The sequence below is a fragment of the Dasypus novemcinctus genome, chromosome 22 (genome assembly GCF_030445035.2).
Source record: "Dasypus novemcinctus isolate mDasNov1 chromosome 22, mDasNov1.1.hap2, whole genome shotgun sequence".
Taxonomy (NCBI): domain Eukaryota; kingdom Metazoa; phylum Chordata; class Mammalia; order Cingulata; family Dasypodidae; genus Dasypus; species Dasypus novemcinctus.
The window spans coordinates 59,804,875-59,831,870 of NC_080694.1; the positions used below are offsets into that span (position 1 = coordinate 59,804,875).

At 53.4% G+C, this 26,996-nt stretch overlaps 2 protein-coding genes and 1 pseudogene across 6 annotated transcripts; all 3 read left to right on the forward strand.

Annotated features, from left to right (window-relative positions):
- Positions 1-470: 470 nt before the first annotated feature.
- On the forward strand, positions 471-9,916 carry BTN3A3 (butyrophilin subfamily 3 member A3). Its single transcript, XM_058285117.1, is given in 12 exon segments — positions 471-813; positions 2,201-2,416; positions 2,419-2,475; positions 4,022-4,090; positions 4,093-4,224; positions 4,274-4,300; positions 5,125-5,151; positions 5,498-5,524; positions 6,683-6,862; positions 6,865-7,134; positions 7,137-7,342; positions 9,863-9,916. Coding segments are annotated over 12 exon segments (1,572 nt in total). The 5' UTR covers positions 471-506.
- Positions 9,917-13,294: 3,378 nt separating this feature from the next.
- Positions 13,295-24,468, forward strand: LOC101443272 (butyrophilin subfamily 2 member A2-like). Of its 5 annotated transcripts, none has more exons than XM_071211014.1 (8): positions 13,295-13,500; positions 13,807-13,855; positions 14,500-14,847; positions 18,835-19,116; positions 20,362-20,562; positions 20,937-20,954; positions 21,046-21,072; positions 23,059-24,468. In XM_071211014.1, exons 1-8 carry the CDS (start codon positions 13,330-13,332, stop codon positions 23,643-23,645), a joined length of 1,683 nt encoding a protein of 560 aa, XP_071067115.1. In that variant the 5' UTR covers positions 13,295-13,329; the 3' UTR covers positions 23,646-24,468. The 5 variants fall into 5 exon arrangements, with proteins under 5 accessions (XP_071067115.1, XP_058141350.1, XP_058141351.1 ...); XM_058285367.2 differs by having other exon boundaries at positions 13,295-13,520; positions 13,703-13,855; positions 23,059-24,467; XM_058285368.2 differs by having other exon boundaries at positions 13,703-13,855; positions 23,059-24,467.
- Positions 24,469-24,628: 160 nt separating this feature from the next.
- Positions 24,629-25,737, forward strand: LOC101444634 (RNA-binding protein Musashi homolog 2-like; annotated as a pseudogene).
- The last annotated feature ends 1,259 nt before the right edge of the window (positions 25,738-26,996 follow it).

Here is a 26,996-nt window from a genome sequence, read left to right on the forward strand (position 1 = left end):
TTTAAATCACGGGATGGGAAGGGTTTCCTTAGGGAGAGTGTCCAGATAGGAAAAAGCAGAGGCTTAAGGTACTGAACTCTCAGGACCCTCCAACATTCAGAGGTTGGGAAAAGGAACATTCAGCAAAGGAGACTAAGAAAACATGACCAGCAGAATGAGAAGAACACGGGGAGCGGGTGGCATCCAGAATCCAATGGAAAATATGGTATCAAGAAGAGGAGGGACCTGAGGGAGAGTTGACCTTGCCCCTGACCCCTCCTCAGGCATCCCTGCTCATGTGTAGCTGTTTGACATAGTTATGAATTCCAAAAATAGATATTGGATTATGTTTGTAATCTGATCTGCACCTGGGCTTGATTAAGTTATGATTAGAATTTTGATTGGGCCATGTCATTAGGGCATTTTGTCCCCTGGCAGCCCCAGCTCCAGCCCCCTCTAATGGCACGTCCCCCTTTTGCTGAGCAGCTCAGTTTGCTGTGATCAGACCCCCTGAGGCCATCGTGGCCATGGTGGGTGAGGATGCTGAGCTGCCCTGTCACCTGTCCCCAAAGATGAGCTTGGACAGCATGGACCTGTGGTGGGTGAAATCCAGGCTCAGGCAGGTGGTGGACCTGTACCCAGGGGGAAGGGAGGCAGAAGCCAAACAGGCCGATGAGTATCGAGGAAGGACGGTAATTTTAAGAGACAGTGTCGCCGAAAGGAAGGTCGCTCTCCGGATTTCCAACGTCAGAGCCTCTGACAGTGGACACTACCTGTGTTATTTCCAAGATGACAACTTCTATGAGAAAGCCATGGTGGAGCTGAAGGTTGCAGGCGAGCCCCTGGCTTTTGCATAAGCTCCTTCCCCTGTGAGACCTGGGGTGGGTACAGGCTTCGGGCTCTCAACCCACCTGCAGCCCTCCTGGTAGCCACGAGGAGCTGCCACCATTGCCTCCCGGTAGCCACAAGGAGCTGCCACCGTTGCCTCCTGGTAGCCACGAGGAGCTGCCACCGTTGCCTCCTGGTAGCCACGAGGAGCTGCCACCGTTGCCTCCTGGTAGCCACGAGGAGCTGCCACCGTTGCTTCCTGGCAGCCACGAGGAGCTGCTGCCGTTGCCTCCTGGTAGCCACGAGGAGCTGCCGCCGTTGCCTCCTGGCAGCCACGAGGAGCTGCCGCCGTTGCCTCCTGGTAGCCACGAGGAGCTGCCGCCATTGCCTCCTGGTAGCCACGAGGAGCTGCCACCGTTGCCTCCCTGGGCTTAAGAAGGAGACCTGGGCTTTCTACCAGGAAGAAGTCCTACTGCAGCCGACATGGTCAAGCTCAGAACTCCATCATGGTGGCCAGCAGGGGTCCAAGCAGGGAAGGAGAACGAGAGGTGGTTGGTGGGGTGTTCTGGTTCAGGGGTGGGCTGGGGGCCTGTATGACTGTTCTCCAGCCAGGGGTGTCACTGAGGGAGAAGGCCCACCATGGGAGGCCGGGGGCCTCAGGAAGAGGGTGTCAGCCTGGTGTTAGGGCCTTTGGGGGGTGGTTCACACAAGTGGGGCCGCTGTCAGGAAGGAGGGGGTAATTCTGGGAGTGGGTCTCTTAGTAAATCTCACCTAGGGGGAAGGAAGACGAGGGCGAGGGTGAGGCTGAAGCTGTGATGGGTGGTGAGGCTGCACGGTCATCTTGTGGTGGCTCGTGGTTGCCTCCACGCTCAGCCACCGCTGGGCAGTGCTCTTGTTCCCGTGATAATCTGTAAAGGTGCCAAAGCGCACCATTGGACATGATGCTCGGAGACATTGTGTCTGTTCAACAGCGCTGTGAGTGCCAGGCCGGCTCCCGGGTGCCAGGGCTGCCTTTCTCCGTTCTCAGGCATGCCCTTGCCCTGCGGCTTCTGGTGGGGTTTGGTCAATGGGGAGCCCCAGCAGGAGGCAGAGGGAGGGAGAAAGGAGGCAGCGGTGCCTGGAGCTGGCAGTGTCCTCTCCAGGACTCTCCTCTTGGGGCTTCGGAAGAGCGTCCTCTCCTCCTCTCTTGGAGCTTTGGGGTGGCCGCTCTGCTCTCGTTGGCCCTGGGGTGCTGCAGTACCCCATGCCATTTCCCCTCACCACTCCCACTTTGGGAATCCGCTCCTTAGTTCAGTCGCTCTGAATGAGTTCCTGTGAGTGAGCCATCGGGTCTCCTTGCGGCCCTGCCTGGTGCCGAAGGCTCCCAAGAATTCAGCACGTGCTTCCTCCGCAGCGCTGGGCTCTGATCTCCACATTGAAATGGAGGGCCACGAGGGCGGGGGGACCCAGGTGCGGTGCACATCGGCCGGCTGGTTCCCCCAGCCCCACGTCCAGTGGAAGGACCCCCGGGGAGATGCCCTGCTGGCCCTGGCGGCGTCTCTGGCGGCTGATGGCGCGGGCCTGTACGCAGCGGAGGTGTCTGTGATGGTGAAAGGCGGCTCTGGAGAGGGCTCTCCTGCAGCATCAGAAATTCCCTCCTGGGCCAGGAAAAGCCCGCCCGCGTTCCCATAGCAGGGCAGTGCCCGCTCAGCCTCGGCGTGCTCTGCCAGCTGGGGCTGCTGACAGGAGGAGGTGAGGCTGAGTCCCAGCTGCTGGTTTGGGCCTTTCCAGGACCTGGAGGCTTCTCCTTGCTCCAGGGACGCTTCTCTCCCCCACAAAACCGTTGTGCCACAGGCGTTTCCTCTGTCCTGTGTACTGGAAACTGTGGCAGGCAATGGGAATTGAGCTGAAATAGTTAAGATCAAATCTTTAAACATGTGAAAGGATGGAATGCAAAAAAATAATTACAACTCCTATTACAAGGAAAGAGCTAAGCCACTTAGGATAACTCAGTAGAAAAATGAGCAAAGAGCACGAATCATTAATTCTCAGAAGCAGAAATATACTCAATCTCATGCTTTGGAGAAATGTATATTAAAACATTTTCCATCATGAGGTTGGCAAAATTAAAAGGGGGAAGAGGTTGATAACATATTCTGATGGCAGAGAACATGGGGACGCAGGCCCTCTTACGCATTTGTTGATATAATTGGTGTATTTTTGGTATAAATTGGTACAGCCTCTATGGAGGACAATACAATGATTATTCAAACTACTTGTTCATTGATCTAAAATCCTATTTCTGGGCATTTGTCTGGCACTTGCATGAAATGAGTCATTAAATGGCTATTTATTATACTATTGAGGATAAGAGTGAAAAGTTAGAAACGGTGGAAACGTTCCTCAAGAGGGGCTTCCAGTGTGGAACACGACACAGCAGTGAAGAAGGACACACGGTCCCTAACACGGAAAGTGCCCTGAGCTGTACCATGAACAGGAGAAGCAAGATTCAGGCCAGAGCGTGTAGAAGCCTGTTTTGGTGTTAAAATAAGAATATAGAATGGTTATTTATAATTTTTCAAACGTAACAAACCCTTGGATAGCACTCACTGTGTGCCGGGCACTTTATAAACAGTGATTTGTTGTTGATTACATTTTAGTTTTTTTTTTTTTAAAGAGGCTTTAGGTTACATAAATGTTTAATTCCCTCTCACTCCGTGTAGTAGGTGCCGTTACCACTCCCATTTTACAGAGAAGGACACTGAAAAACAGAGAGGCTAAGAAACTAGTCTAGGGTCACACTTCCACCGCAAGGAGCCAATTTAAACCAGAACTTAAACCAGGGCCCTTCTGGCTCCAGAGTTCCCCAAGCTGACTAATAAGCTACTAAGTGGGGGCGGAAAGGCTGGGTGGATGGAGGAATTGGACGATTTGGGGTATATTTCTGTGATTTGAACCGTGTAAATAAGTTCAGTATTTGAAAACTTAAATTATGTTTTAAGTTTAAGAAACTTAAAATATTTAAGAAAACTGTCTGATTGATGCTCGAGGAGCTCTTTCCACGGGGGTGGCGGCACTTCTGGCTGGGCCGCAGGTTGTGCCAGTTTCCCAGGCGCCTGGTCCCCAGTGCTCCCAGACCTCAGGAAAAGGCGGCGCAGTTCACCTGTGGATAACCGCGGGCTCCCTGCCCTGCGGGAAGAGGGCCGAGGCCATGCGGCCCCCCACCCTGTCCCTCTTGCAGACCCCTTCTTCCAGAGCGCAGGGCCCTGGGTGGCGGCCTTCGCGGCCACGCTGCCCACCCTGCTGCAGCTCTCGTGGGAGCCGGTTACTTCCTGTGACGACAGCAGAAGGTCCAAGAGGCCGTGGTCCAGGAGAAAGAGAGGGCGTGTGAGAGGAGGAGGAAAAGGAACGGACAGAGAAGGAGAGGGAGGGAGTGGCGTGCGTGCTTTAAATGCCCTCATGACTCCTCGCCCTTTATTCCTTGCAGAGTGGAGGAAGGTCCAGTACATGACTCGTGAGTGGCGCCGGCATCTCCTCTGAATCAGGACTCTCCTCTCGGTCACTTTGCAGCCCCTTTCTCTTAAGCCAGGACTGAGAAGGGCCCTGGAACCCTTTCTGGGGGAAGAAAGTTAGGATGGCTGATTGCAGGAAGGACAGGGGGAGCTTTTCTTTCTATAAAAGGAAAAAAAATTACCGTCCACCTCTCTCCACAAGAGGCCCACAGGCTCTCTAGCCCTGCGAGATGCTGAGGAATATCCAGGGGTGCACTTCAAATAAAGGGGCTGAGGGGGATGGAGCCCCATAGGTGAGCTGGCCTCCTTTTTCCAGCAGACTGCCAGCTGCTTTACATCTCTGGAGGCTGCAGAGAACTTAAAAAAAGGAAAGATTAAAAGGACTGAGGAAAGCAGAGACGGAGGATGGGGAACAGTGTTCCTCATGAAGAGAAGAGTGGTGCAGTGGTTACAGATTTATTGCACCCGCCTTTAAAAATTAGTGTCTGCAATGGCCTCATCAAGTTTCTCAAATAATTTCTGAAATAAGCGGGAAACAATATAAATTGAGAAAGATGGATTCTAGTATACCTACTGTGTGCAAGCAACACCTGCGCCCAGGTATGGGGCACACACTGCCCTACTCGGTGCCTGTGACAACGTCAGCTCGTGAGCGGTGCTCGCAGGCCTGCTGTCGGGGAGGAGGGAGGATGGAGTTGGACCTGCAGAGGCAGGAGGTCGGGGTGGGCTGGGCCTAAGGAGAGGCTGGAGGGAGGCGAGGGGAAGAGAAAGGCAGGGAGTCAGCACGCGTGGTCCAGGTGACAGCTCCGTCTTTCTCCCAACGCAGGAGGGAAGAAGTCCCCGCACTACCATGGTGAGTGGTACTGACTTTGCAGGGGCACTGAGCCCTGACACTTTCCTCCGTGGTCGGGGCTCCCTAGAGGAATAATCACATGCAGCACAGAAGCTCTTTTCCGTGGGAGGGGCGACACCTGCTTTTCGAGACCCGAGAGGAACTTCCAGATGCAGCCTCCGTGTGTCTTTGACTGTAGCCGCGCCTAGCGCACACGCAGGCACCCAGCCGTGTCTGATCTGTCAGCGCTCTGCAGAGGGGAGGCATTGGGAGACATTCCGAAGGGAGAGAGAAAAGAAAGAAAGAGTGGGAGAGGTGGGGGGTGAGCCTAAATAATGGCCTGTTTTTCATCTCACCTCCTTTTCAGAGTGGAAGGCGGCCCTCTTCCAAGCTGGTGAGTGAAGTGCAGGCTAATGACCAAGGGACCTTCCCCCTTTTCTCCTCCAACTCCTGAGATCCTGGGGAGAAAAGCCATTGCACCCTGTGCCTTCCAGCTGAGAGCCCAGAGAGTCAGGGAGAAGAGCTCTCCTGCGCTTCCACAGACCTCTGTGGGTGGAGCCGGGGAAAGGGAGGGAGACAGAACTGGAATGCAGGTGACCATGACGCAGGAGAAGGCAGTGTGCCAAGAGCGCAGCCTTCCCATGGCCCCCCACTAACTCCTCCAGTTACCTAAGGCCTCTGCGCTTTAGAATCCTCATTCTTAGGTAGTGCGCATAATTACCAGTTCACAGGGGTTGGGGTGAAGACTGAATGAGGTCAAGGCTGAAGGGGAGGGGCAGGGCCATTCGGGAGCCAAGGGGGCCCTGGTCCCAGGGGAGGCCTGCGGGCAGCAGGCTTGCCTTGGGTAGCCGCTGGCAGGGAGGAAGCAGGGAGAAGAAGGGCTCTGCTCCTCTCTCTTTCCTGTTCCAATCTTCTGCCAAACCCAACAGGAAAGCAGAGGCAAGGGAGCTGTCCAGGAAGTCCTATTCCTAGAGCTAGGATGAGGATGGAGAAGGGTGGAGAGGGCAGTGGAGCACAAACGCCCCACCTGGTGCCGAGTACAGAGTAGGCACGGCAGTAGTGCAGCCTCCGGCACGTCCTCAGGAGTGCCCTTCTCTAGTGTGTTCCCTGTATTAGCACAGTCAACCCCAGAGAACGGTCTTAGCCCCAGTTTTCAGATGAGGAACAGGAGGCTAGAGGTACGTGGGTGTCACCTGAGTTGGATCTATGGAAAGAGCATGCAGTGTTAATAGGAAAAGCCACCTAGCCAGGCGTGGCAGAGCTGAGGCTAAAAGCACAGGTGGCCAGAGCCAGTTGAGGAACAGGAAGCAAGAAAGTGGAAGAAGGGCGCCGTGCTGCCACGTGAGCCCACACCAGGTCAGGAAGGCGTGTGTGGCATCTCACCACCACCCCCTTCACACGAACACTGGACCCCTGGGCTTTCTCTCTGGGGGTTGCAGGGAGGATCACTTTCAGGGCAGGCTGGGGACCCCAGGCTCTGGACTCGGGCCCTGGAGGCTCTGAGGTCCAGGCAGACGGGCTGAGCCCACGGGCCACCCTCGAGCCCCTCCAGTGGACGTGGTCCTGGACCCCGCCACGGCAAACCCCATCCTGGTGGCCTCCGCGGACCGGAGGAGCCTGCGGCGGGCAGAGGCGCGGCGGGATCTGCCCGACCACCCCGAGCGACTCGCCTGGCATTACTGCGCCCTGGGCAGCGAGAGCGTCACGGCGGGGAGACGTTCCTGGGAGGTGGAGGTGGGGACAGAAAGGAGTGGCACGGCGGGGTGTGCAGCGACGACGTGGAGAGGAAGTGCTGGGTCAAGATGACCCCCGAGAACGGATGCTGGACCATGGGGCTGAGCGCCGGGAACGACTACCGCGCCCTCACCCAGCCGCGGACCAAGCTGCCCGTGGCCGCGCCCTGCAGACGGGTGGGCGAGTTCCTGGACCACGACACGGGCGAGGTGTCCTGCTACGACGCCGCCCACGGCTCCCACCTCTGCACCTTCCCGCACACCTCCTCCTCGGGCCCCTGTGGACGGTTTTCCGAATTTTGACGCTGGAGCCCACCGTCCTGACCGTTTGTCCGGCGCCAAAAGGAGAGCAGGGGTGCCTGGTCCCTGATCTGGGGCCTGACCGTGCCCTGGAGCTCCCAGGGACCCTGGACTCGGCTCGCGAGAACGGGGACCCTCAGGCCGAGGTGAGGTCCCTGCTTCTCCCTGAGCAGCCTGGAGCCCAGGACGCCCGCCCCGCCCACCTTAAGTCGCTGTGGGCTCGCGGGTTCCAAGCTCCTGCTCCCAGTACTTCAGCTACGCCACGTAACGACTCTGTGACTTTGTCACCCTTTAGTACCCTCTTTTTTTATTTTTAATGAGTATGGAATAGTCTCCATTTACTTAAGCCTTCTTAGATTTCCTTTGGCAATGTTGTGTAGTGTTCTGTGTACAAGTCCTTTACATATTTATCTTTATTTTTCAATACATATTTTTTATTAGAGAAGTTGTGAGTTCACAAAGCAATCATGCATCACCTATAGGATTCCCATAAGGTTCCCCACGAGCCATATCTTGCATTATTGTGCAACATCTTTTATAATTGATAAAACAGCATTCTGATACTACTAACAATAGTCCATAAATTATCTTAGGTGCATTTTTCCCATAAACCACCCTGTTTATCCTCTTAATGCAGATGAAGAAAACTGGGCTGCAGAAAAACAAATGAACTTTTCAAAAGTGGCAGAGCTGGGATTGGAATAACAGCCTCATTGGCCGAGAACTTGAAATGGGCTGGTGCCGTGCTAAGTACTTTAACTGTGTTACACGCGTTCACCACTCACGGCACCCCTGGGAGATGGCCTCGTTTTGTGGGTGCAGAAACGGAGCAGAGTTAAGTCACCTGAGAGGCTGGCAGGGCACCACCTCCACCCTGGCCACGCACCTGCCCTTCCTTTGCAGCTCGATTGTCAGCTTGGGGAAGGGCACGACATGCAGCCAGGTGGTAGGGAGATGTTTGTGGGTGGCTGTGGAAGCGGCACCCCACTTGGTGCCCTCCGTCCCATTGTCAGAGTGTTAGGCCCAGCACTCCACTGGACTGCTCTGCGGGGTGTCTCCGTCCCCAGAATGACCTGGAGGCGACTAGAAGCCAGGCTCAGCTGACAACAGGGCACAGGTGTGCCAGCCCATTAATGCGGTGCAGGATCGTGGAGCCAGAACCAATCCTTCCTCCTTTCAAGACCCTGGGAAGCCTACCCATCACCCAGAGATGGTGAAATGAGAATCTGAGAGGAAGGCAGCCGTATGAACTTCGGGGATATTTTTTATCACTAGACGTGATAAATCCTAGAGGATCAGCTTTCTCCGGGAAAGGGGTATTTTCCTCTCCCATCACTGACTGATGTAGCTGGTGTTCCTTGCAGCGGATGTGCTGAAGAAAACTACTGTTCTTTATCCTCACCTTTAGCACCCACCACAGTTTCCTGTCTACCTCGTGTGCGGCTGTCATGTTACATTGGGTAAAGAAATTTGTTACCAGTCCTCACTGTTCAGCTGAGTTTTTCCTCGACTCTGATGAGCCCCCATGGTCTACTCCCTACAGTTAGTTTCATGGCAACATTTCCACAAAAGCTTCTTTGTATTAGTTTTCTATTGCTGCCGTGGCCAGTGACCACACATTTAGCACCTTAAAACAATGCAGATGGACCATTTCACTGTTTTGTGGACCTAAGGTGTGACACTGGTCTCGCTGGACTAAGCCGGGTGTCGGGGGCGCAGGGGCAGGCCCCGTTTCCTTGTTCGTTGGGGCTGTTGGCAGAATTCAGCTCCTGGGGCTGCAGGACGGAGCCTGCCTCATCCTTGGCGGGCTGTGAGGACTGCTCGCTGCTTCTCGGCACTTCCCGCCTTCCCCAGCGTGGCCCTTGCTCCACTTTCAGAGTCCGCGGTGGCAGGTCGAGTCCCTCTCGGGCTTTGATTCTCCACCAGCTTTTCTGTCTTCCTCTTTCATTTCTAAGCATGTACGTGATTAGATTGGCCCACCTGGGGAATCCAGGAACCTCTTCCTGTTTCAGGGCCCATAACCTTTCCATCTGTCAGGCCCTTTTGTCATGACAGTAGCAGGTTGGACAGGTTCTGGCGTGGACATGTGGGGCAGGGGTGGGGTGGGGGGTGGTCATCAGTTGTCATAAGGCACGGCCACCTCGCTCACCGGGAAGGAGGGGCCTCCACCCTGTATGGCTACTATCGAGACCAAGGTCCCCGTGGCTGGAGGGTTCCTGTGAATGTCAGTGAGGGCGACTCTTAGAAATTTTATCTGGGCAAGAGGATGTGGCTCAACTTATAGAGTGTCCGCCTACCATATGGGAGGTCCAGGGTTCAAACCCAGGGCCTCCTGGCCCGTGTGGTGAGCTGGCCCACATGCAGTGCTAATGCAGTACAAGGAGTGCCCTGCCATGCAGGGGTGTCCCCCGCATAGGGGAGTCCTGGGTGCAAGATGTGTGCCCTGCAGGGAGAGCTGCCCCATGCAAAAAAAGAAGTGCAGCCAGCCCAGAAGTGGTGCCGCACACGTGGAGAGCTGATGGAGCAAGATGACACAACAAAGAGAGACACAGATTTCCAGTGCCGCTGAGTGTGCAAGTAGACACAGAACACACAGTGAATAGACACAGAGAGCAGACAACTGGGGGTGGGAGGGCAGGGTGGAGAGAAATAATATCTTCAAAATAATTTTTATCTGTAGCCCTTCATACACTTCTTAGATCCAAGGATACATGTCAATGCACATCTCCAAAAAAGAGCCTTCTAACAACTGAATGGCATGTGCTACAATTTCTATGTAGCAGCATCTCTTAGTTTGGTCCTCCCCAAAGCTGACCCCGAGTCAAGGACTTGGGAGCAGGTAGTCTATTGGGAGCTGATTCCAGGAAATGAGGAAATAAAAAAACCGAAAAGCCGATTAAGATAAAACAAGCACCAAGTGGGTTATCAGTGCAGGCAGCTGGGCCAGTCCCACTGAGGGCTCTCTAAGATACCACATGGAATTGTGGGAGAAGCCTGGGACTGCTAAGATAGCAGAGCGTGGAGCCTGCGGCATTTATCCACAGCTCCCCTCTCCCATTGGCTGAAGGGGTGCACTTCCAGCGTGGACCTGCAAAGAAGCAGGCCTCGGTGGTGCTGGAGAAAGCTCTCAGGCAGAGGAGAAGAGGCAGGCACCCCAGGTCTGGGGTTGTCACCTTGATGGAAACTGACTTTCTCAGCTGCAGGTGGCCTGAGGTGGGTCAAGGGTACCTGGCCCAGAGCATCAGCTTCATCTGTTCATGGGGCTCTGCCTCTGGGAATGCGACAGAGGCCTCTTCAGTCCCGTCTGCCCTCCCCGCCCCATCCACCTAGCAGTGGTGACTTTTTGTTGCCCAGGACCGTGTGCACACTGCAGGTCCCTGCCCCGCCACAAGGGCTGGGTCAGGGATGGAATCCAGCCTCGGGGATTTTCACTGAACTTTTCTGAGAGGAGTCACCTGAGTGCATGGAAGCTGGGAGAAGGCTCCTTCCACCCACAGTGTGGTCCAGAGAGGCACGGGAAGGTGGTCTCAGATGTGCAGAGAGAGGCAAGGGTTTGAGAGGGAGAGGGCGTTTGGGTCACTTTCCCAGCTTTGGTTCCAGGGTCTTTGGGGGTCCAGTTTCCCTGCCACGTGTTCTGTGAAATTTGTTCTCATGAGATAGGGTGCATGCTCCTGTTAGGCTTGCTGTGGCCCTACCCCTTAGCAGCTTAGAAGGACCATTCTCCTGTGCTTGTTGATTCTGCGAGTCGGGAATTGGGACAGGGAGGCAGGAATGGCCACTCTGCTGCTCCATGTCTGTAGCCTTGGCTGGGAAGACCTGTGGCTCGAGGAGACTCGAGGGAAGAGGCACAGTCAGCCTGCCTCCGGTGATGGCAGCTTATTGCAAGGAAACCAGGGGTCAGTGGCCACTCTGGTTCTTCCAGGACTGGCAGGTACCCCGGGACCATGAAGAGCCGTGCAGAGGTGACCCTCCTCTGCACGTATTCTTGCCAAGATGGAGACTCTGGCTGGGTCAGGTCACCTCTGTCCAGCGTGGCTCATCCCAGCTGGGCCTGGTTCCTCCCGGGCCACCTGGTGGGCAGTGGGCCTCCCACTCAGAGCACACAGCCTCACCTGACCTGGACCCAGAGAGCTGGCCGGGGGCTCACACCTGGCTACATGAGCTGCTTCTGGCACAAGCTGCTCCGGAACCCAGACCTTATTTTCTTCAGGCTGGAGTCGGGGCCAGCTAGGCTCTTAGACCCTCACAATCTCTTCTCCAGTCCCTGCCAAGAGCAACCCAGCTCCAGGCGGGAGCACCCAGATGGCCCAGCCCTTAGGACATTGCTCTCAGCGGCTGCTCAGCTCAGAACCCACTTTCAACCATGAAATCAGAAGCCTGGGGGGTGGATAAGGCTGCTGCATGAAAAGGATGGCTCAGGGGTCAGCCACGGCCTTCTTTAGCTCATCGAAATCTCCCTTTGGAGAGCACAGAAAACCTGCCTTGGTAGCTAACTCTGGGTGGTCCATTTGACCGCCTCCCCCTGCCCAAGAGCGCCTGAGCTTCTTGGCCTGATCCTGCTGCCATCTGGGTCTTGCTCTTGGGGAGGGGCCTCACACTGAGCTTGCCTTTCCGGGCATGCATTGAAGGGCAGGCAGCTGTGCACAGAGCAGAGGGCTAGGCCCTCTACAGGAGAGAGAAATCAGAAAGCGCCTGCCCTGAGGAGCACATAATTAAGCTACCAGAAGAAATGACTGGGAACCAGATAGCAAGAATCCAGGGCAGAAGCAAAACACTTGGGAGTCAGCGCAGGCGGAGAACACTCCAGGCTGGGAGCATCCAATAGGAGTTCTTGGAGAAGGTGGACATGAAGGCTGGCCAGGATTTCAAGAGGCGGAGTGGAGGGAGTGATTCAGGGGAAGAGAGTGGCTTGGGAAGCCAAGTCCTGGCCCCAGAGTGCAGTAGGGGGGCATCAGGCAACTGCAGAGTTATTGGAGCATTTAACTACAAAGTTTTAAATGGACTCAGATGGGAACCTTCTTGGTACCTGATGACAACATTTAGATCTGTGCCTCAGGAAGGTAATTCTTGAGCACCTCTACACAATGGTGGTGTGAGGTCTGCGGGCTGTGCGTGGGGTGTGGGGAGCTTGACCAGTCAGAACATCTACCCCCTCTTCCCTCCTAGAATGCCAACCCCCAAGGGAAATGGGGGGGTTGCCTCTTCATTGGCAAAATCATCTCTCACTAAACAGCTTCTGAATGAATGACAAGGTAAGGAATGCATGAAAGCTGCAGCTGCTGCTCCCATTGGTCTCCAGCCACCCCCTCTCCAGCCTTTCCAGTAGGGCTACGGGCCCCACACCCAAGCCTGAGCACCTGGAGCAAGAGTCCTCTGGCTTTGGAAAGTGGGTTGCTTATGTCCCTGCCGTCACCCACTGTCTCATCTGCAGCTGGTAAAACAATACCATACAGTGGGTTGGCTTAAATGATCCATGGCTTGGAGGCTAGACGTCCAAAATCGAAACTTTGTTTTAGGTGACTGTGGTGAGGGTGGGTCCTTGGCCTCCGCCACATGCAATGCACCTGGCAGTGTCCTCTCTTCCACCTTCTCTCCACTTCTAGGCTTTCTGCTCTGCTTGGCTTTCTCCCTGTGGCATCTCTGTAAGGTCCCCCAGTAATAGGATAAAGACCCCTGCTGATTCAGTCGCCACACGTTAACTAAAAATGACTTCTGCTAAAGGTCCTACTTAGAACGGGCTCACACCCACAGGAAATGCAGGAAGAGTCGGAACGTTTGCCCAGGGTACGCAATCCTTCCAAGTTTCCATGCCCACCCCGCCCCCCCCCCCCCCCCCACAACCAGCCACAACGCGCAGCCTACACACAGAGGCCTCCTTCAGCAGCAACGCCTAGGTTCGCGGGGAATCTCAAGGCTTTGGGGGGGAAAATAACTGAAAAATATCTTGCTTTTCAAAAAGAAAACAAAAAGGAAATTAGAAATCCAGCTAGTCGCAAAAGGTTCCGTGCCTTTAAATCCCAGACTGGGTCTGCGTGTTCTGCCTGGTAACTGGTGAGACGTGAGGCCTCCGGGGCCCCATTGGCTGGTCCGCAGCCCAGGCAACAGGCGGAAGCCCCGCCTTGGAACCTTGGCCTTGGCGGCCTCAGAGCAAACACAGCCCGGGGCTATGGAGCTCCAGCAGCCACCTACCCTCGGGAGGGGAAGGCGTTGTTGCCTCTCCGGTTTCAGAACAGCTGGTTCTCTGGTTGTGACTGTGTCCATGGGCACGTTGGAGAGACCGGGGGCGACGGGAAGCTTTAGGGTCCCAGGGGAGACACCTGGAGAGGAGCCCTGCGCGGTACGGGGGCTGAGCTCCAGGTGGGGCTTGAAAACAGGCGGCTGCGCAGGGAAGGCGGGTCCGGGCCTGGGCTCCCCTGGCCGACTGGGGGGGGAGGGGAAGGGTGTGGAGGGCAGGAAGCCTCCCGGGTCCACCTGGGGGGGAGGGGGCACGAGGGTCCTGGCCTGTGTCCTGGAAGGTCTGATGACTCATCTCTCCGGAGGGACCTGAGCCGGGAGAAGAAGGGCAGACGTGGCGCCGATGCTCCCAGGGGGCCCAGGTCCGGTGCTGATGGAGCCAGCCGCTTCCCTGCGTGTCTCCCCACAGGGAGGCCTTCTCTTCCTCCTCTTCCTCAGCGCCTTTGGCCAGCTCTCAGGTAGGGGTTCCTGCCACTTGCTCCTTCCCAGAAAGGAAAAGCTGCACTCAGGCCCCAAAGCAGAGGAGCCCGGGCCCATCCACTCCTTGCGGGCATCTTCCTTGAGTGTCTATCAGCTCTGCCCCCTAGAAATAGAGCGACAGGCCCAGATGCCAGCCTCCTGTGTAATTTTAAATTCTAAACCTAGGTCACCACCTTCAGAGAAGTAAACACATGAAATAAATGGTAATGACATATTTGATTTAGCCCGACATATGCAAAGCATTTTTATTTGATCGTTGGATTAATGTAAGAAATTTTCCATTTGAATTTTTTAAATATACTAAGCCTTTAAAATCCTATGTTTATGTTAGATATCAGTACTTCTCAATTCTGAGGAGCTAGTGGCCACCATACTTCAAAGCTCAGGCTTGCACTACCTTCCAGGCACTGTGCTGGCCTGGGGAGTCGAGGAAAAGCCCCCTGTGGGCACAGGGTCTCCCCTCACGGGCCTCACAACCCCACCCAGAGGTGCCGCCCCCAGGACCCTCGCCCAGGGCGCCCCTGCGACCCCAGAGAGAAGCCGTGGCCCCTGCACTGGCAGCCCTTCCCCCCGCAGTTCTGGCGGCTGAGGCCCCTCTCTGGTCCCACCCCCTCGTGAACAGCCCAGTTCACCGTCGTGGGGCCTCCCGAGCCCGTGCTGGCCATGGTGGGAGAGAGCAGCACGTTGCGCTGCCACCTGTCCCCCGAGAAGAGCGCCGAGGCCATGGAGGTGCGCTGGTTCCGCACCCACTTCTCCCCCGCCGTGCTGGTGTACAGGGGCGGGCGGGAGCGGCCGGAGGAGCAGATGCAGCAGTACTGCGGAAGGACGAGCCTCGAGGGCGCGGGCCTGGGCCGGGGGCACGCGGTGCTGGTCATCCACAACGTCACCGCCCACGAGGACGGCGACTACCGCTGTTACTTCCAAGAAGGCAGGTCCTATGACCAGGCCATCGTGCGCCTCGAGGTGGCAGGTAGGTGGCCTTGCGCAGTGGGACTCCTGGGGAAAGGGCTCCCTGCTCGCCCCACTGCAGACCAGCGGTTTTTGCTGGAATCCCCGCTGCTCGCCCTGTGCTCCTGAGAGCAGGTTTGCCTGCCAGGCCGCGGGCGTCACAGCTTGAGGAGCTCACAGGGACCTGGCTGTGGCCTGCAGCAGGGGGGAATGTTCAGTCCCACAGATGGATCTGTTTTCTCTTTTTCCCTGTTATTATAGCGACATATATATACATAATTCGAAATTTCCCATTTACCACTTTCAAGCGTACAACTCAGTGTTCTTAATTATACTCACAGTATCGTGCTACCATCACCAACATCCATTATTCCTTTTCATCCCCTCAAGCAGAAACTCTGCACCCACTGAGTAATAACTCCCCATTCCACATGTCCACACACAGACCCTGGACCCCTACTGACCTGTCATCTGTCTATCTCTGAATTTGCTCTTCCAGCTTCAGATCAGTTTCATACTTCCTTAGGGATCTCTAAGGGCCTTTTAGAATTAGATGTTTTTATTGCGAACTATAAAACGCATACAGAAAATGCAATAAAACATTAATGTTCAGCTTAGTGAATAATTATGAAGTGTAGCTCAAGTAACCATTATTCCCATCAACAGAACAGGCCCTTCTCCCATCCCTTCTCAGTCACAGCCCCTTTCCCTCCCTCTCAAAGGTAAACTCTGTCCTGACTTCTAAAGTGATATTCCCTTGCTTTTCTCTATAGATATACCCCAAAAGTGTTTATCTTTGAAAATATGTAGTTTAGTTTGCCTGTTTTTGAATTTTATTTACATGGAGTCACACTGTATATTTTCTATCTGGCCTCTCTTCACCCTCCATTGTGTATTTGAGATTTATTAGTGTGCTTATGTGTAGCTGTAGTTTCTTGATTTTTAATTGCTGCTTAATGTTCCATTGTGCACCTGTGCCACAGTGTATTCATCCATTCTGCGCTTGAGGATCTTTTCAGTTGGTTCCAGCTTTGTGCTACCATAAAAAATGATGCTAAGAATATTCCTTTATAATTCGCATGGCACCCAGGTCAGCATGTTTTCATTGGGTACAGAGGTACACCTCACTGTCTGGAAAGAAGTATTCATCTAACCATGTGCCTGGTGAACTGAACATTTTTGGTAGGCATCACTAAAAAGGTACTTTTTATAGTATATACATACTTTTATAGTGGTTGTTGCTACACACACTTTTAAGAGCATTATAGCCCGAACCACAATCAGAACCAATCACATCTAACACCAGCAATTATTCCTTACTGCATATCCAACATCTAGCAAATAGCTTGTCTTCCAGTAGGTACGTGGCAAAGTTGTTAAATGAATGAGCGAAGAACATGAATGGCTGATATCAAAATTTTAGTGAGGGAAAAATTTGTCTTTGGGATTCCTCTTATCATAGACACTCCTGAATTCAATCAGCAAATACTTAACAAGTGTCTCCTATATTTGAGGCATTCTTCTAGAAACCTGCGAACAAAATGCAGGAAAACCCCTGCCCTCATTGAGCTCACGTTCTGGAGGGAGCACAGAGTGATAAGTGAAATAATTAGGTAAAATTCATAATATGGCAGATGGTGATGGGTTCTATAGAAAAAATAAAGCAGGGAACAGGGGTAGGGATGCTGGGCAGGGAGGACATTGTAACTATAAATAGGATGGTCAAGACCACAATGGCTTCACTGAAAAGATGGAATTGAACAAAGACCTAGAAGGAAGTGAGGGAGTGAGCCGTGCACCTGCCGGGCTCAGTGGGCGGTGGAGGCTTGGGGAGGGTGTGCCTTTCCCAGAAGATCCCGTCCTTGTTACTCAGAAGCACAACCTTGCTTCTGACTGATACAGAATGGAGGAGGGTTTCTGGGCCTTGCCCCTGTCTTTGTAGCAGGTAGGGTCATGTGTGGCACAGACCTTCTATTCTTTTCCTGCAAACATAACTTTGCTCTGTCCTGCCCATGCTGAATTGGGTAGTTGTAGAATTTTTTGTTTGTGTTTTTTTCAGTTGGTTGATTGGTTGGCTGGTTTTGCCCCTAAGTCTATTGTCTCTTTAACCTGGTTGAATGTTGGGTAGAACCATTTTCCTCTGATTTCTCATTTTGCATTTTATTCCATTGCAGAGTTTCTGTGTGAGCCGTTAAATATCTAACTAGGTTTTCTCCCTATTTCTTAGAAAAAATAGACTGAGCAGAAAGATCTGTTAAGTGATTGCTTTGCTCTCCTGTCTTGCTATAATTTGTTGGGGCAGGCTTGAAAAAGGAACTACTCAGCAGAGGTTTGGATGACCGGGACCATGTTTCTGCAGCCCGCCATGACCTGTTATTCACTTTTATTGAAGATCCTTTTAAAGATAGAATATAGTTAGGAAGAGTCTGGATTCACAAGATTTTTTTCAGCTAATTTTAATGTTAATTAATTTTTATAGTCTGGGTTTTTTTTTTTATTTTTTATTTTTTTTAGAGCAGTTGTAGGTTTACAGAAAAATCATGGAGAAAACAGAGCTCCTACATTCCTATCCACCCCCCACACACACATACAAACCATTTTCCTATTACTAACACCTTGCATTAATGTAGTACCTTTGTTCCAATTCTTGAAACAATGTTATTATCATTAGACTAGTAACTATAGTCCATAGTTTACATTAGGGTTCACTTTTTGTGTTGTACAGTTCTATGAGTTTTTATATTTTTATTCTATTAACACATATCCAACCTAAAACTTCCCATTTTAACCACTTTAAAGCCTACAATTTATGAGTGTTGATAGCGTGTATCCTGTTGTACTACCATCATCACCATCCGTTACCAAAACTTTTCCATCATCCCAAAGAGAAACTCTGTACCAATTAAGCATTAACTGCCCATTCCCCACTCCCACCCGGGAACCTGGTAACCTGTATTCTAGTTTCCAATGCTGTGAATTTGCACATTCTAATTATTTCATGTGAATAAGCTCTTACAATAGTTGTCCTTTCTGTCTGGCTCATTTCAGTCAACATGATGTCTTCAGGGTTCATCTGAGCTGCATCTTGTAGCAGAACTTCTTTCTTCTTTGCAGGGCTGGAAAATCCCATTGTCTGCATATACCGCATTTTGCTCAGGGATTCTTAGGGTTTTTGATGATGTTGTTCTGATGACAGTCTTCGAGGAGGCAGTATTTTATTTTTAGGACCCCAGGACATGCAGATCTTTCTAGTAGGTGGATGTAGTGGAGGACAATAAGAAAACCACCTAATGGAGCCTCTGGGGGACAAACGTCTCTGCTCTGGGCTAAGTGTTGGCTCAGCAGGCCAGCTCTGTCCATTCTCCTGAAAGAACAGCTGCAGATAGCTGCGGTGCTGTGAAGCCCTGAGCCAGGAGATGGAGCGGGGTCTTCCGGTCAGAAAGGGTCTCAGGGTTCTGCTGGCCGGGAGCTTTCAGTCCTTGTGTTATTCTAGAGCTTGAGGAAGCCAAGGCTACTGAGAAGTTTTCCCAGGAGCAGAAAGTGAAATGCCTTTTCAGGTCTGAATGGACATACCCACCCCGAAGTGAGAAAATTAGAGCCCCTGATGGAATGAACCAGACAGAAAGCCCATGTCAGGAGGCAGAGAAATGCTAGGAAGTGTGATGGAGAAAGACTGCCATGCAGGGCTAGTCCCTGGCCTTGGACATCGCTCAGCTTCTTTGGCATTTTGCTCTCCTGGGATTATCCCAACCTCAGGGTCCTTCCCTCCTCCCTCCCTCCTTCCTTCCTTCCTCCCCTTCTTCCTCTGCAGAGGTTAGGCACATGGAGGCATGCAATCCAGGTTCAGTGGAGCCGCCGCCTGGCTCTCCCTCCTCCCCTTGGCTCTCCCTCCTCCCCTTGGCTCTCCCTCCTCCCCTTGGCTCTCCCTCCTCCCCTTGGTTGTCAGCCTTAGAGTGGAGCTTCCAGGACACCCCTGCCTTTTCAGCTGAGCCCCCGTCTCCCTCCCCAGGCCTGGGTTCCAAGCCCCTCGTGGAGATGAAGGGCCAGGAGGACGGGGGCATCCGGCTGGAGTGCACCTCTGCCGGCTGGTACCCGCAGCCCCACGCGGTGTGGAGGGACCCCTACGGCGAGGTCGTGCCCGCCCTGGAGGAGGCTTACACTGCTGGCGTCGACGGCCTCTTCACCGTCACCTTGGCTGTGATCGTCAGAGACTACTCTGTGAGAAACATGTCCTGTTCCATCAACAACACCCGTCTCAGCCGGGCGGTGGAAGCGGGAATCTTCATTCCAGGTGAGCTCCCTGCCCTCTGGAGACTCATCGTGGGGAGCCAGGACCCTCAGCAAACAGGCTGGAGCCCTGAGAGGGGGTGAGGTGGTGTCTTGGACCCCAAAGAGCTTGGGGCTGCAGCCAGAGCTCAGGCTGCTCCCTTTGCCAGAAAGGGAGATCAAGTATTCTAAAAACCCATGAGAGGTGCCTCTTCACTGTGGGTAAGTCTGACAGTCCTTGTCTTGTGACAGTTTTTTAAGATTTAAGAACGATCGTAAAAAATGTTGGTTGGTATGAGTGGCTGCTGAATCCTCAAGGGTTTCCCAAGGGGCAGAGCTGGGGACATTCCCTATCTGCAGACACTCATAAATTCATTCAACAAATACTTAGAAAGCATCTCTTATGCTCAAGGCCTTTTTCTAGAAACCGAAGATAAACCAGAGATCCCTGCCCTCGTGGAACTCACATTCTAGAGAGACGCAGAGCAATAAATGTAATAATTAAATAAAATGTGTATTATACCAGAAGGTGATAAGTACTATTGGAAAAATAAAGTGGAGGAGGGGATAGGGGCCCCCAGGGAAGTGGGGGTGTTTTAAAAATAGCTTGGATGGTCAGGAAAGGCTTCACTGAAATGAAGACAATGGAGCAAAAGATCAGAATGACGTGACAGAGGGAGCAAGGCAGAGATTTGAGGACTGAGCAACCCAGGTAGCACGTGCAAAGGGCCTGAGGCAGAAGCATGTCTGGCAGCTTTGAGGAACCCCAAGAGGCCAGTGTGGCTGGAATGGAGTGAGTGGAGGGAGAGTTGGAGGAGATGAGTTCAGAGAGGTGATAGGGCCAAATTAAATGGGCTGAGTGAGATGGAAAGCTTTTGGGAGGTTTTAAGCAAAGAAAGAACACGTTCTCCCTGCTCCATGAGCACAGGCTGTGGAAGTAAAGGGCAGAAGCAGGAGGGCATCGCATTACTGCAGGCAAGATGTGACGGTGGCTTGTCCCGGGGTGGTGGCCATGGGGATGTGGCGGTGCTACTCAGCTTATTCCCGCGGCGGCACCCCATAGTGAGTCCAGGTATTTCTGCTTTTCTGGCTCCTGCACCCCAGGCCTGGCCATCATTGTGGGGTGAGCCAGTGCAGCCGATGAGTCTCTTTCTCTTTCTGGGGGAGAAGCCAGCAGACCTGGGACCCGAGGGTGCTCTTTAGACGTGCCCTGAGGGCTGTGCTCACCCACGGCTCTGGCTAAGCGGGCCTTCCCTGGCTCCCCTTGCAGAATCCTTCATGCCCAGCACATCACCCTGGATGGTGGCTCTGGCCGTCATCCTGCCCACCCTGATCCTCCTCATGGCTGGGGGCATCTGTCTCGTGAAGAAATTCCAAAAGGAAAAAGAGGTTGAAAGTGAAGAAAAAGAAATTGCACAGAAGAAACTGGGGAAAGAACTTGTGGCAAAAGAGAAAGAACGTCAAATAAAAGGTACAAGAGTAGGAGGGAGGTTCACGGCCATAGACAGGCAGGAGCACGGGGACAGAGAAGGCAGCAAAGGGAGGCAACGGCATGGACTTGGCACTGTCACGTCCCAGTAATTAACCCACAGGCGCTGGCTTTCCACATTCTGCAAACGCCGCCTTCGTTCTCTGGCCGCACACAGCACTGCTGTGAGGTGAAGGAGCGCTGATAATTCCAGCCTCCTGGTCATCGTCCTTCCTAGATGCTTGCCAATTCCTTAGGCATGGGGCAGAGGTGCAGGTGGGGGCTGTTCCTAAAGGGCCCATCCTCCATCATTTATACAAACCTAAGTTCTTGGTTCTTTTACTGAGGACATCCATTTATTTCTGTTTCCTTTTCAGAGCAACTTCAAGAATTGCGTAAGTTTAGCATTTTCTGAACCACTCCCTGCAGTTTGTGTTCTGCTTGGTTAGCCAGTGTCTTCTGATGTCCCCCTCTGTCCATTTACAGGGTGGAGAAGAACCCTCCTACACGCAGGTGAGCACCTCTGACCTTCCCTCAGATCCTCCCACCCACCAGCCATCAGCACACGTTAAAGGGGATCCAAGACTGGCTGGGGGGCCACAGAGAGCAGTTCCTATCTGTAGCAGTCAGGGTTCTCCACAGAAATAGAAACACGTACATTAAGAAATCTATTATAGGAACTGGCTCATGTGACTGCAAGGTCTGGCAAGTCTAAATTCCATAGGACAGACCAGGAGCTGGAAATTCCAACAAAGGTGATTATGAAATCTGGCCAGTCCCTAAGCTATAGGGCGGATATAAGATGGAAACTCCAATAAAGCTGTAGTTGAATTCCCCAGGGGAAGCTGGTTGGCTAAAGTAGAGGCAGAAATTCATCTTTCAGATTTCTGAAATCCTCAGTTCTGACTTTTAAGACTTCCAACTGATTGGATGAGGAGATACTGCACATTTCTGAGGCCAGTCTTCTTTGTTGATTGTAGATGCAATCAGCTATAGATGCAATCAACTGCTTATAGGTACAAATCCATCTATGATACCCCCTCACAGTAACAATCAGGACAGTGCTTGCTTGACCAAACAACTAGATACCATAACCTAACCAAGCTGACACATGAAATTAACTCTCACACTACCCAGTGCTGGATCCCACTGAGGAATTCCAGCAGCTCTTAATCTACCTTACAGTTTACTTTTAACAACCTTTTATTTTTTATAATAGTTTAATCCTTGATTACCAGAGGTCTGCCATATGCAGTGGCCCTCCCCAAGAATTCCATTTCAGTAGTCATTGCCCTTTGGCTCAGGGATGAATCTGAAAGAAGACAGCACTGGCTTAGCTGTTTCTAACCCGGAAGGTGGTAGAGTCTGAGCAGAGGTGAAGAGCCAGGTTGGGGGAAGGCAATAAGCTTCCTCACACCCCTCTCAAGGATGTATAACTATTGGCCAGGAATGCCTTCCTGCTCCCAGGAGAACTTGGGATACTCTGCAGAGAGCGTGAGGGGACAGAGGAGAGAGCTTCCCACCACTACCCCTGCCTCCTGCCAGGGGCATTTATCATTTCATGATTTTATACTTTCTGCCCATAAGCACCTCCATATCCAGGCTTTGCCAGATACCACGGCACTTCAGCCTTTCCCCTTTGGCACTTCAGCCTTTCCCCTTTGGCACTTCAGCCTTTCCCTTTTGGCACTTCAGCCTTTCCCCTGTAGCTAAGTGAATTTCAAAACGTAGGCGTCAGACATGTCACTGTGGAGAAAGGAGAAAATCATTTTAACACAGTAGAGACCTGGCGGGCACAGGTAATGAACGCAGACTAACACATGTGCAGAATGCCAGGAGTCCAACGCATTTCCTACTCCCAGAGGAGACGCAGCTGGCGTCCTCGCACCCGGGCCGTTAGAGCAAAACTGAAGGGTAATATCCTCCCAAATCTCGGGCAGCAGGCGGGGGACGTTTGTCTTCCTTTAACCTCTGGAGGGTGCCCTTGCCAGTCACTGGAATGACTTGTCATGGGGTCACATAGCGATTGGACCAGGGGACCCGTGACGACACCAGTCAGGGCTCTGGGACATGGGCTGGAACTGCTCTGCGAGGATGGGGCGGGGGGGATGTGAAAACGGGCTTCACTGCCTCATGGGAGGGATGTGGCCTCTTTTCTGGTTTAAGCCCAGCTAGAAGATTTCCAACTAGAGAGGGTCCCATGTAGCATGTGTCCTGACTAGAAAAGGGGACAGACCCGAGAATGCTGGGAGGAAGTGGGGGCCCTGATTTGGGCTCATTTGGTAAATGTTCTGAGCTGCTTAGAGAACGGGTGCCCTTCCCCAAAGGCAATGCCCTGCACCCAGAGGTAGAAGTGCAGCTGGAGTAGTTTTGTGAGGTGCAGAGGGCTGTCACGTGGGGGTGCCCCACCAGCTTTTGGGGGCCTCTGGGAGGACCAGGAGGGACACGGTTTCCGGGGGTCCCGACCCCCTCCCCGCTAACCCTGAGACTCCCCCGCAGCCGACGTGGTCCTGGACCCGGCCACCGCGCACCCCGAGCTCTGCCTGTCCGAGGACCGCAGGACCGTGTTCCGGGGCACCCGCCGGCAGGAGGCCCCCAACAACCCCGAAAGGTTCGACCTCTGGCCGTGCGTCCTGGGCCTGGAGCGCTTCAGCTCGGGGCGGCACTACTGGGAGGTGGAGGTGGAGGACGTGATGGCGTGGGCCGTGGGCGTGTGCGGGGCCGACCTGCCCAGGAAGGGCGAGGTGGCAGCGGGCGGCAGTGTCTGGGCCCTGGAGCTGTTCGGGGGCCAGTACCGCCCGCTGGCCGCCCCCGCGCTCCTGCTGCCGCTGCGCGAGCGGCTCGGCCGCGTGGGCGTCTTCCTGGACTACGAGGCGGGCGACGTGTCCTTCTACAACATGCGGGACCGCTCGCACATCTACACGTGCCCGCGCTCGGCCTTCGCGGGGCCCCTGCGGCCCTTCTTCCGCCTGGGGTCCGATGACAGCCCCCTCGCCGTGTGCCCCGCGTTCGTGGGGGCGCAGGGAGTGATGGTGCCCGAGGCCGGCCTGGTGCTGCACGGAGTGGGGGCCCGCCGCGGCCGCTAGGGCCACTGCCCCGGACTCTCTGGACTCTGGTGGCACCACGCCCCTGGCCACATGGGCCCCTCTCCCTGGTGGCATCAGGGAACCCCGCCTGGGTGGCCCTCTGACACCCACGCCAGGCCCCTGCCGAGCCGCCCCCTCATCCGGCAGTTGCTTTCCCGTGGCAGGGGCCACTTGCAGGGAGACTGGTGCTGCCACGTGGGGAAAGGCAAGGGGGACAGTGCATGGAGGTGCCTGCGGGAACCCACTGCTTCTCATCAGGGTGAGGCGTTCAGCGCGGTGAAGCTTGAGTGCGCACTGGTGCCGTGGACTGTGGATGCGAGGGGAGGGCTGGAGCAGCAGGCCCCAGGGGAGGGGGCCACCAGGGAGCCAGAGAGCCGGGAGGGGGCCACAGCTGTGAGGATGGTCACACTGTGGTCCTTGGAGCTGGTGACCCATCCCCACCCAGCTCCAGATTTCCAGATCACATAGTAAAGCTTCCCAGGCCTAGAACTGTGGGGAGAAGGATGAAGGCGGTGTCCACGTGTGGATCTGGCCTGGTTCAGGGTCCCTGTGGCACACCAGGGGCCAGGTCTCAGCCTTCAGGCATGGCTTCAGGTCAAGGCCCCAGCTAAGGAGGTGAGTTACTGAGCCAAGCTGGCCACAGGGTCCACGCTTGGTGGAGAGGCCAGCAGTTTCAAGCTTTTATTTTTTTCAAAGGAGGTTCGGGGGATTGAACCCAGAACCTCGTAGGTGGTCAACCCCTGAGCTACATCTTTTCCCCAGTTTCAAACTTTTGAAACTTAAAAATTATTGCGAGGAGGGGGAGGAGGAGGAGGAGGAGGAGATGGGGGTGGGGAGGAGGAGAGGGAGAGGTGGGGATGGGCAGGGACGGGGGGTGTGCGAGGCAGCGGGGCTGAGCTAAGCCGAGTCCACGTGTGACGGCTCTCGCTGCTGCCCCCGCTCCGCCGCTCGCAGAGAAATTCGGAGGAGCCCGGGCGGGGGGGGAGGAGGAGGGGGAGGAGGGAGCGGGAGATCTCGGGGCTTGGAGCCGGCCGCCGCTCCGCTCCGATCGCTGTGGGGCTCGGTTTTTTGGGGGTGGGGGGGCGGGGGGGCTCAGATATGGAGGCAAATGGGAGCCAAGGCACCTCGGGCAGCGCCAACGACTCCCAGCACGACCCCGGTAAAATGTTTATCGGTGGACTGAGCTGGCAGACTTCACCAGATAGCCTTAGAGACTATTTTAGCAAATTTGGAGAAATTAGAGAATGTATGGTCATGAGAGATCCCACTACGAAACGCTCCAGAAGCTTCGGTTTCGTCACGTTCGCAGACCCAGCAAGTGTAGATAAAGTATTAGGTCAGCCCCATCATGAGTTAGATTCCAAGACGATTGACCCCAAAGTTGCATTTCCTCGTCGAGCGCAGCCCAAGATGGTCACAAGAACAAAGAAAATATTTGTAGGCGGATTATCTGCGAACACAGTAGTGGCAGATGTAAAGCAATATTTCGAGCAGTTTGGCAAGGTGGAGGATGCCATGCTGATGTTTGATAAGACTACCAACAGGCACAGAGGATTTGGCTTTGTCACTTTTGAGAATGAAGACGTTGTGGAGAAAGTCTGTGAGATTCATTTCCATGAAATCAATAATAAAATGGTAGAATGTAGGAAAGCCCAGCCGAAAGAAGTCATGTTCCCACCTGGGACAAGAGGCCGGGCCGGGGGCTGCCTTACACCGTGGATGCTTTCATGCTCGGCATGGGAATGCTGGGCTACCCCAATTTCGTGGCGACCTATGGCCGCGGCTACCCCGGATTTGCTCCTAGCTATGGCTATCAGTTCCCAGACTATTTGCCGATTTCACAAGACATAATTTTTATCAACTAGCTCTTAAGAGAGGCATAAAAATTTGGGGTTTGCTACCATTGCTAGAGAACACAGTCCCGGCCTGGGTCAGCCCAGCTGCCGACAGTGTCCACTGAAACTCTGTCCTAGCTGCCGGTTTGAATGAATGCTCTTTTTCTCATTTTTAATTCTTGGAAAAGACTTCACATCCTCATTGCTTCACCCTACAAAAAAAATTTTTTTTAATAAATTTTGTTCTCCAGCCCTCACCCATTTTGCTTCTTGTATTGTGAGCAACCCCTGCCTCCCCAGAATGTAACAGGGCCAGAGGGAAACTTCTCACAAACTGTGTAGAGCCTCCTCAGGGCAACCCAGGAAGAAGGTATCAACTTATTTTAAATAATGACCAAACAGGCTTCTTGGGGCTTTTTGTGGGGTGTGCTTTTAAGTGCCAGTGGTCCGGAGGGGCCGTCGTTACGTGACTCAGGGCCCTGCGTCTTGGGACGGACAATACCGAAAATGAACATGTGCGTGCCGCACACACAGGCTGCTCTATAAATACCAATCTGAAGAAATTAATCTGGAAGAGTAACTCTCTAAAACTGATCAGACCGTCCGTCTCTTGGGGCCAGTCTCTCCGAGGTTGTTGCCATAATAAGCACGTCTGTCTTCAAAAGAGAAAGCCTCCCGGGTGCTGCCACGTCTCCGGCTCGGTGGGCCTCAGCTCAGGCTGAACGCCTTCATCCCCAGCCTCGCCTCCTGCCAGGGCCGGCCTGGCCTCTTGGCCTCCTGGCCGCCAGGAGGACAGGGACGGAGCACAGAGGGCCCGTCCTGGCTCAGGCCCCGCTCCAGGGCTGGCACCCCGACAGTCACCCCCAGGAGGGTTTTCTCTGCGCTTCCACTTCCCTGTGCGAATACCCCTGGCTCTCTGATTGACATGGGACACATCAGTCGGACCTCTCGAGTCACCCCTTGGTCAGTGCTCATAGTTTGTGAGAAGTGACCCATGTGCCTCCCTTCAGTGCATTTGATGTGAGCTGATCCTTCCCGTTTGAATGTCAGTGTCCTTGAGACTCAGCATATGCAGTTTTGCTCATCTCATTAAAGATGCTTGATGTAATTAATAAAAAAAAAAAATTATTGCAAACTCCGAAGATGTTTTGTGCTTTTGGGTTGTATCTGTGAATATTACTGAAGGAAACTGAGAAATTTTGAAAAATTTATTAATTTATATTAAAATAATAAAGCAATTACAGGTTAATAAAAACTTGTTTATGAAAGTAACATTTACAATAATGAGAAGTGTGGCAAAGCTAATATCTAGCTTAATAGAAAAGGCTGGGTTTACATACCTGCTTCTCCATTCCATCCGTGATGATAACAGGTCATGTAGGCTCTAGAAAACTTCGCTAGTGAGACAATGAAAATGGCAAATAATGTCTTAGTATCATTATGAATATAGTTTTGACCTTGTGTTTCCCCAGACATATCAGGGAGTCCCATGTGACCCACACCATATTTTGAGAAT

Excerpts from the sequence above, each read along its gene's own strand:
- LOC101443272 (XM_071211014.1), top strand. The coding sequence starts at position 13,330 with ATGGAGCTCCAGCAGCCACCTACCCTCGGGAGGGGAAGGCGTTGTTGC. Across the intron at positions 13,856-14,499 it reads CGCCTTTGGCCAGCTCTCAG|CCCAGTTCACCGTCGTGGGG; the intron begins GTAGGGGTTCCT and ends CCTCGTGAACAG. Across the intron at positions 19,117-20,361 it reads AGCGGGAATCTTCATTCCAG|AATCCTTCATGCCCAGCACA; the intron begins GTGAGCTCCCTG and ends CTCCCCTTGCAG.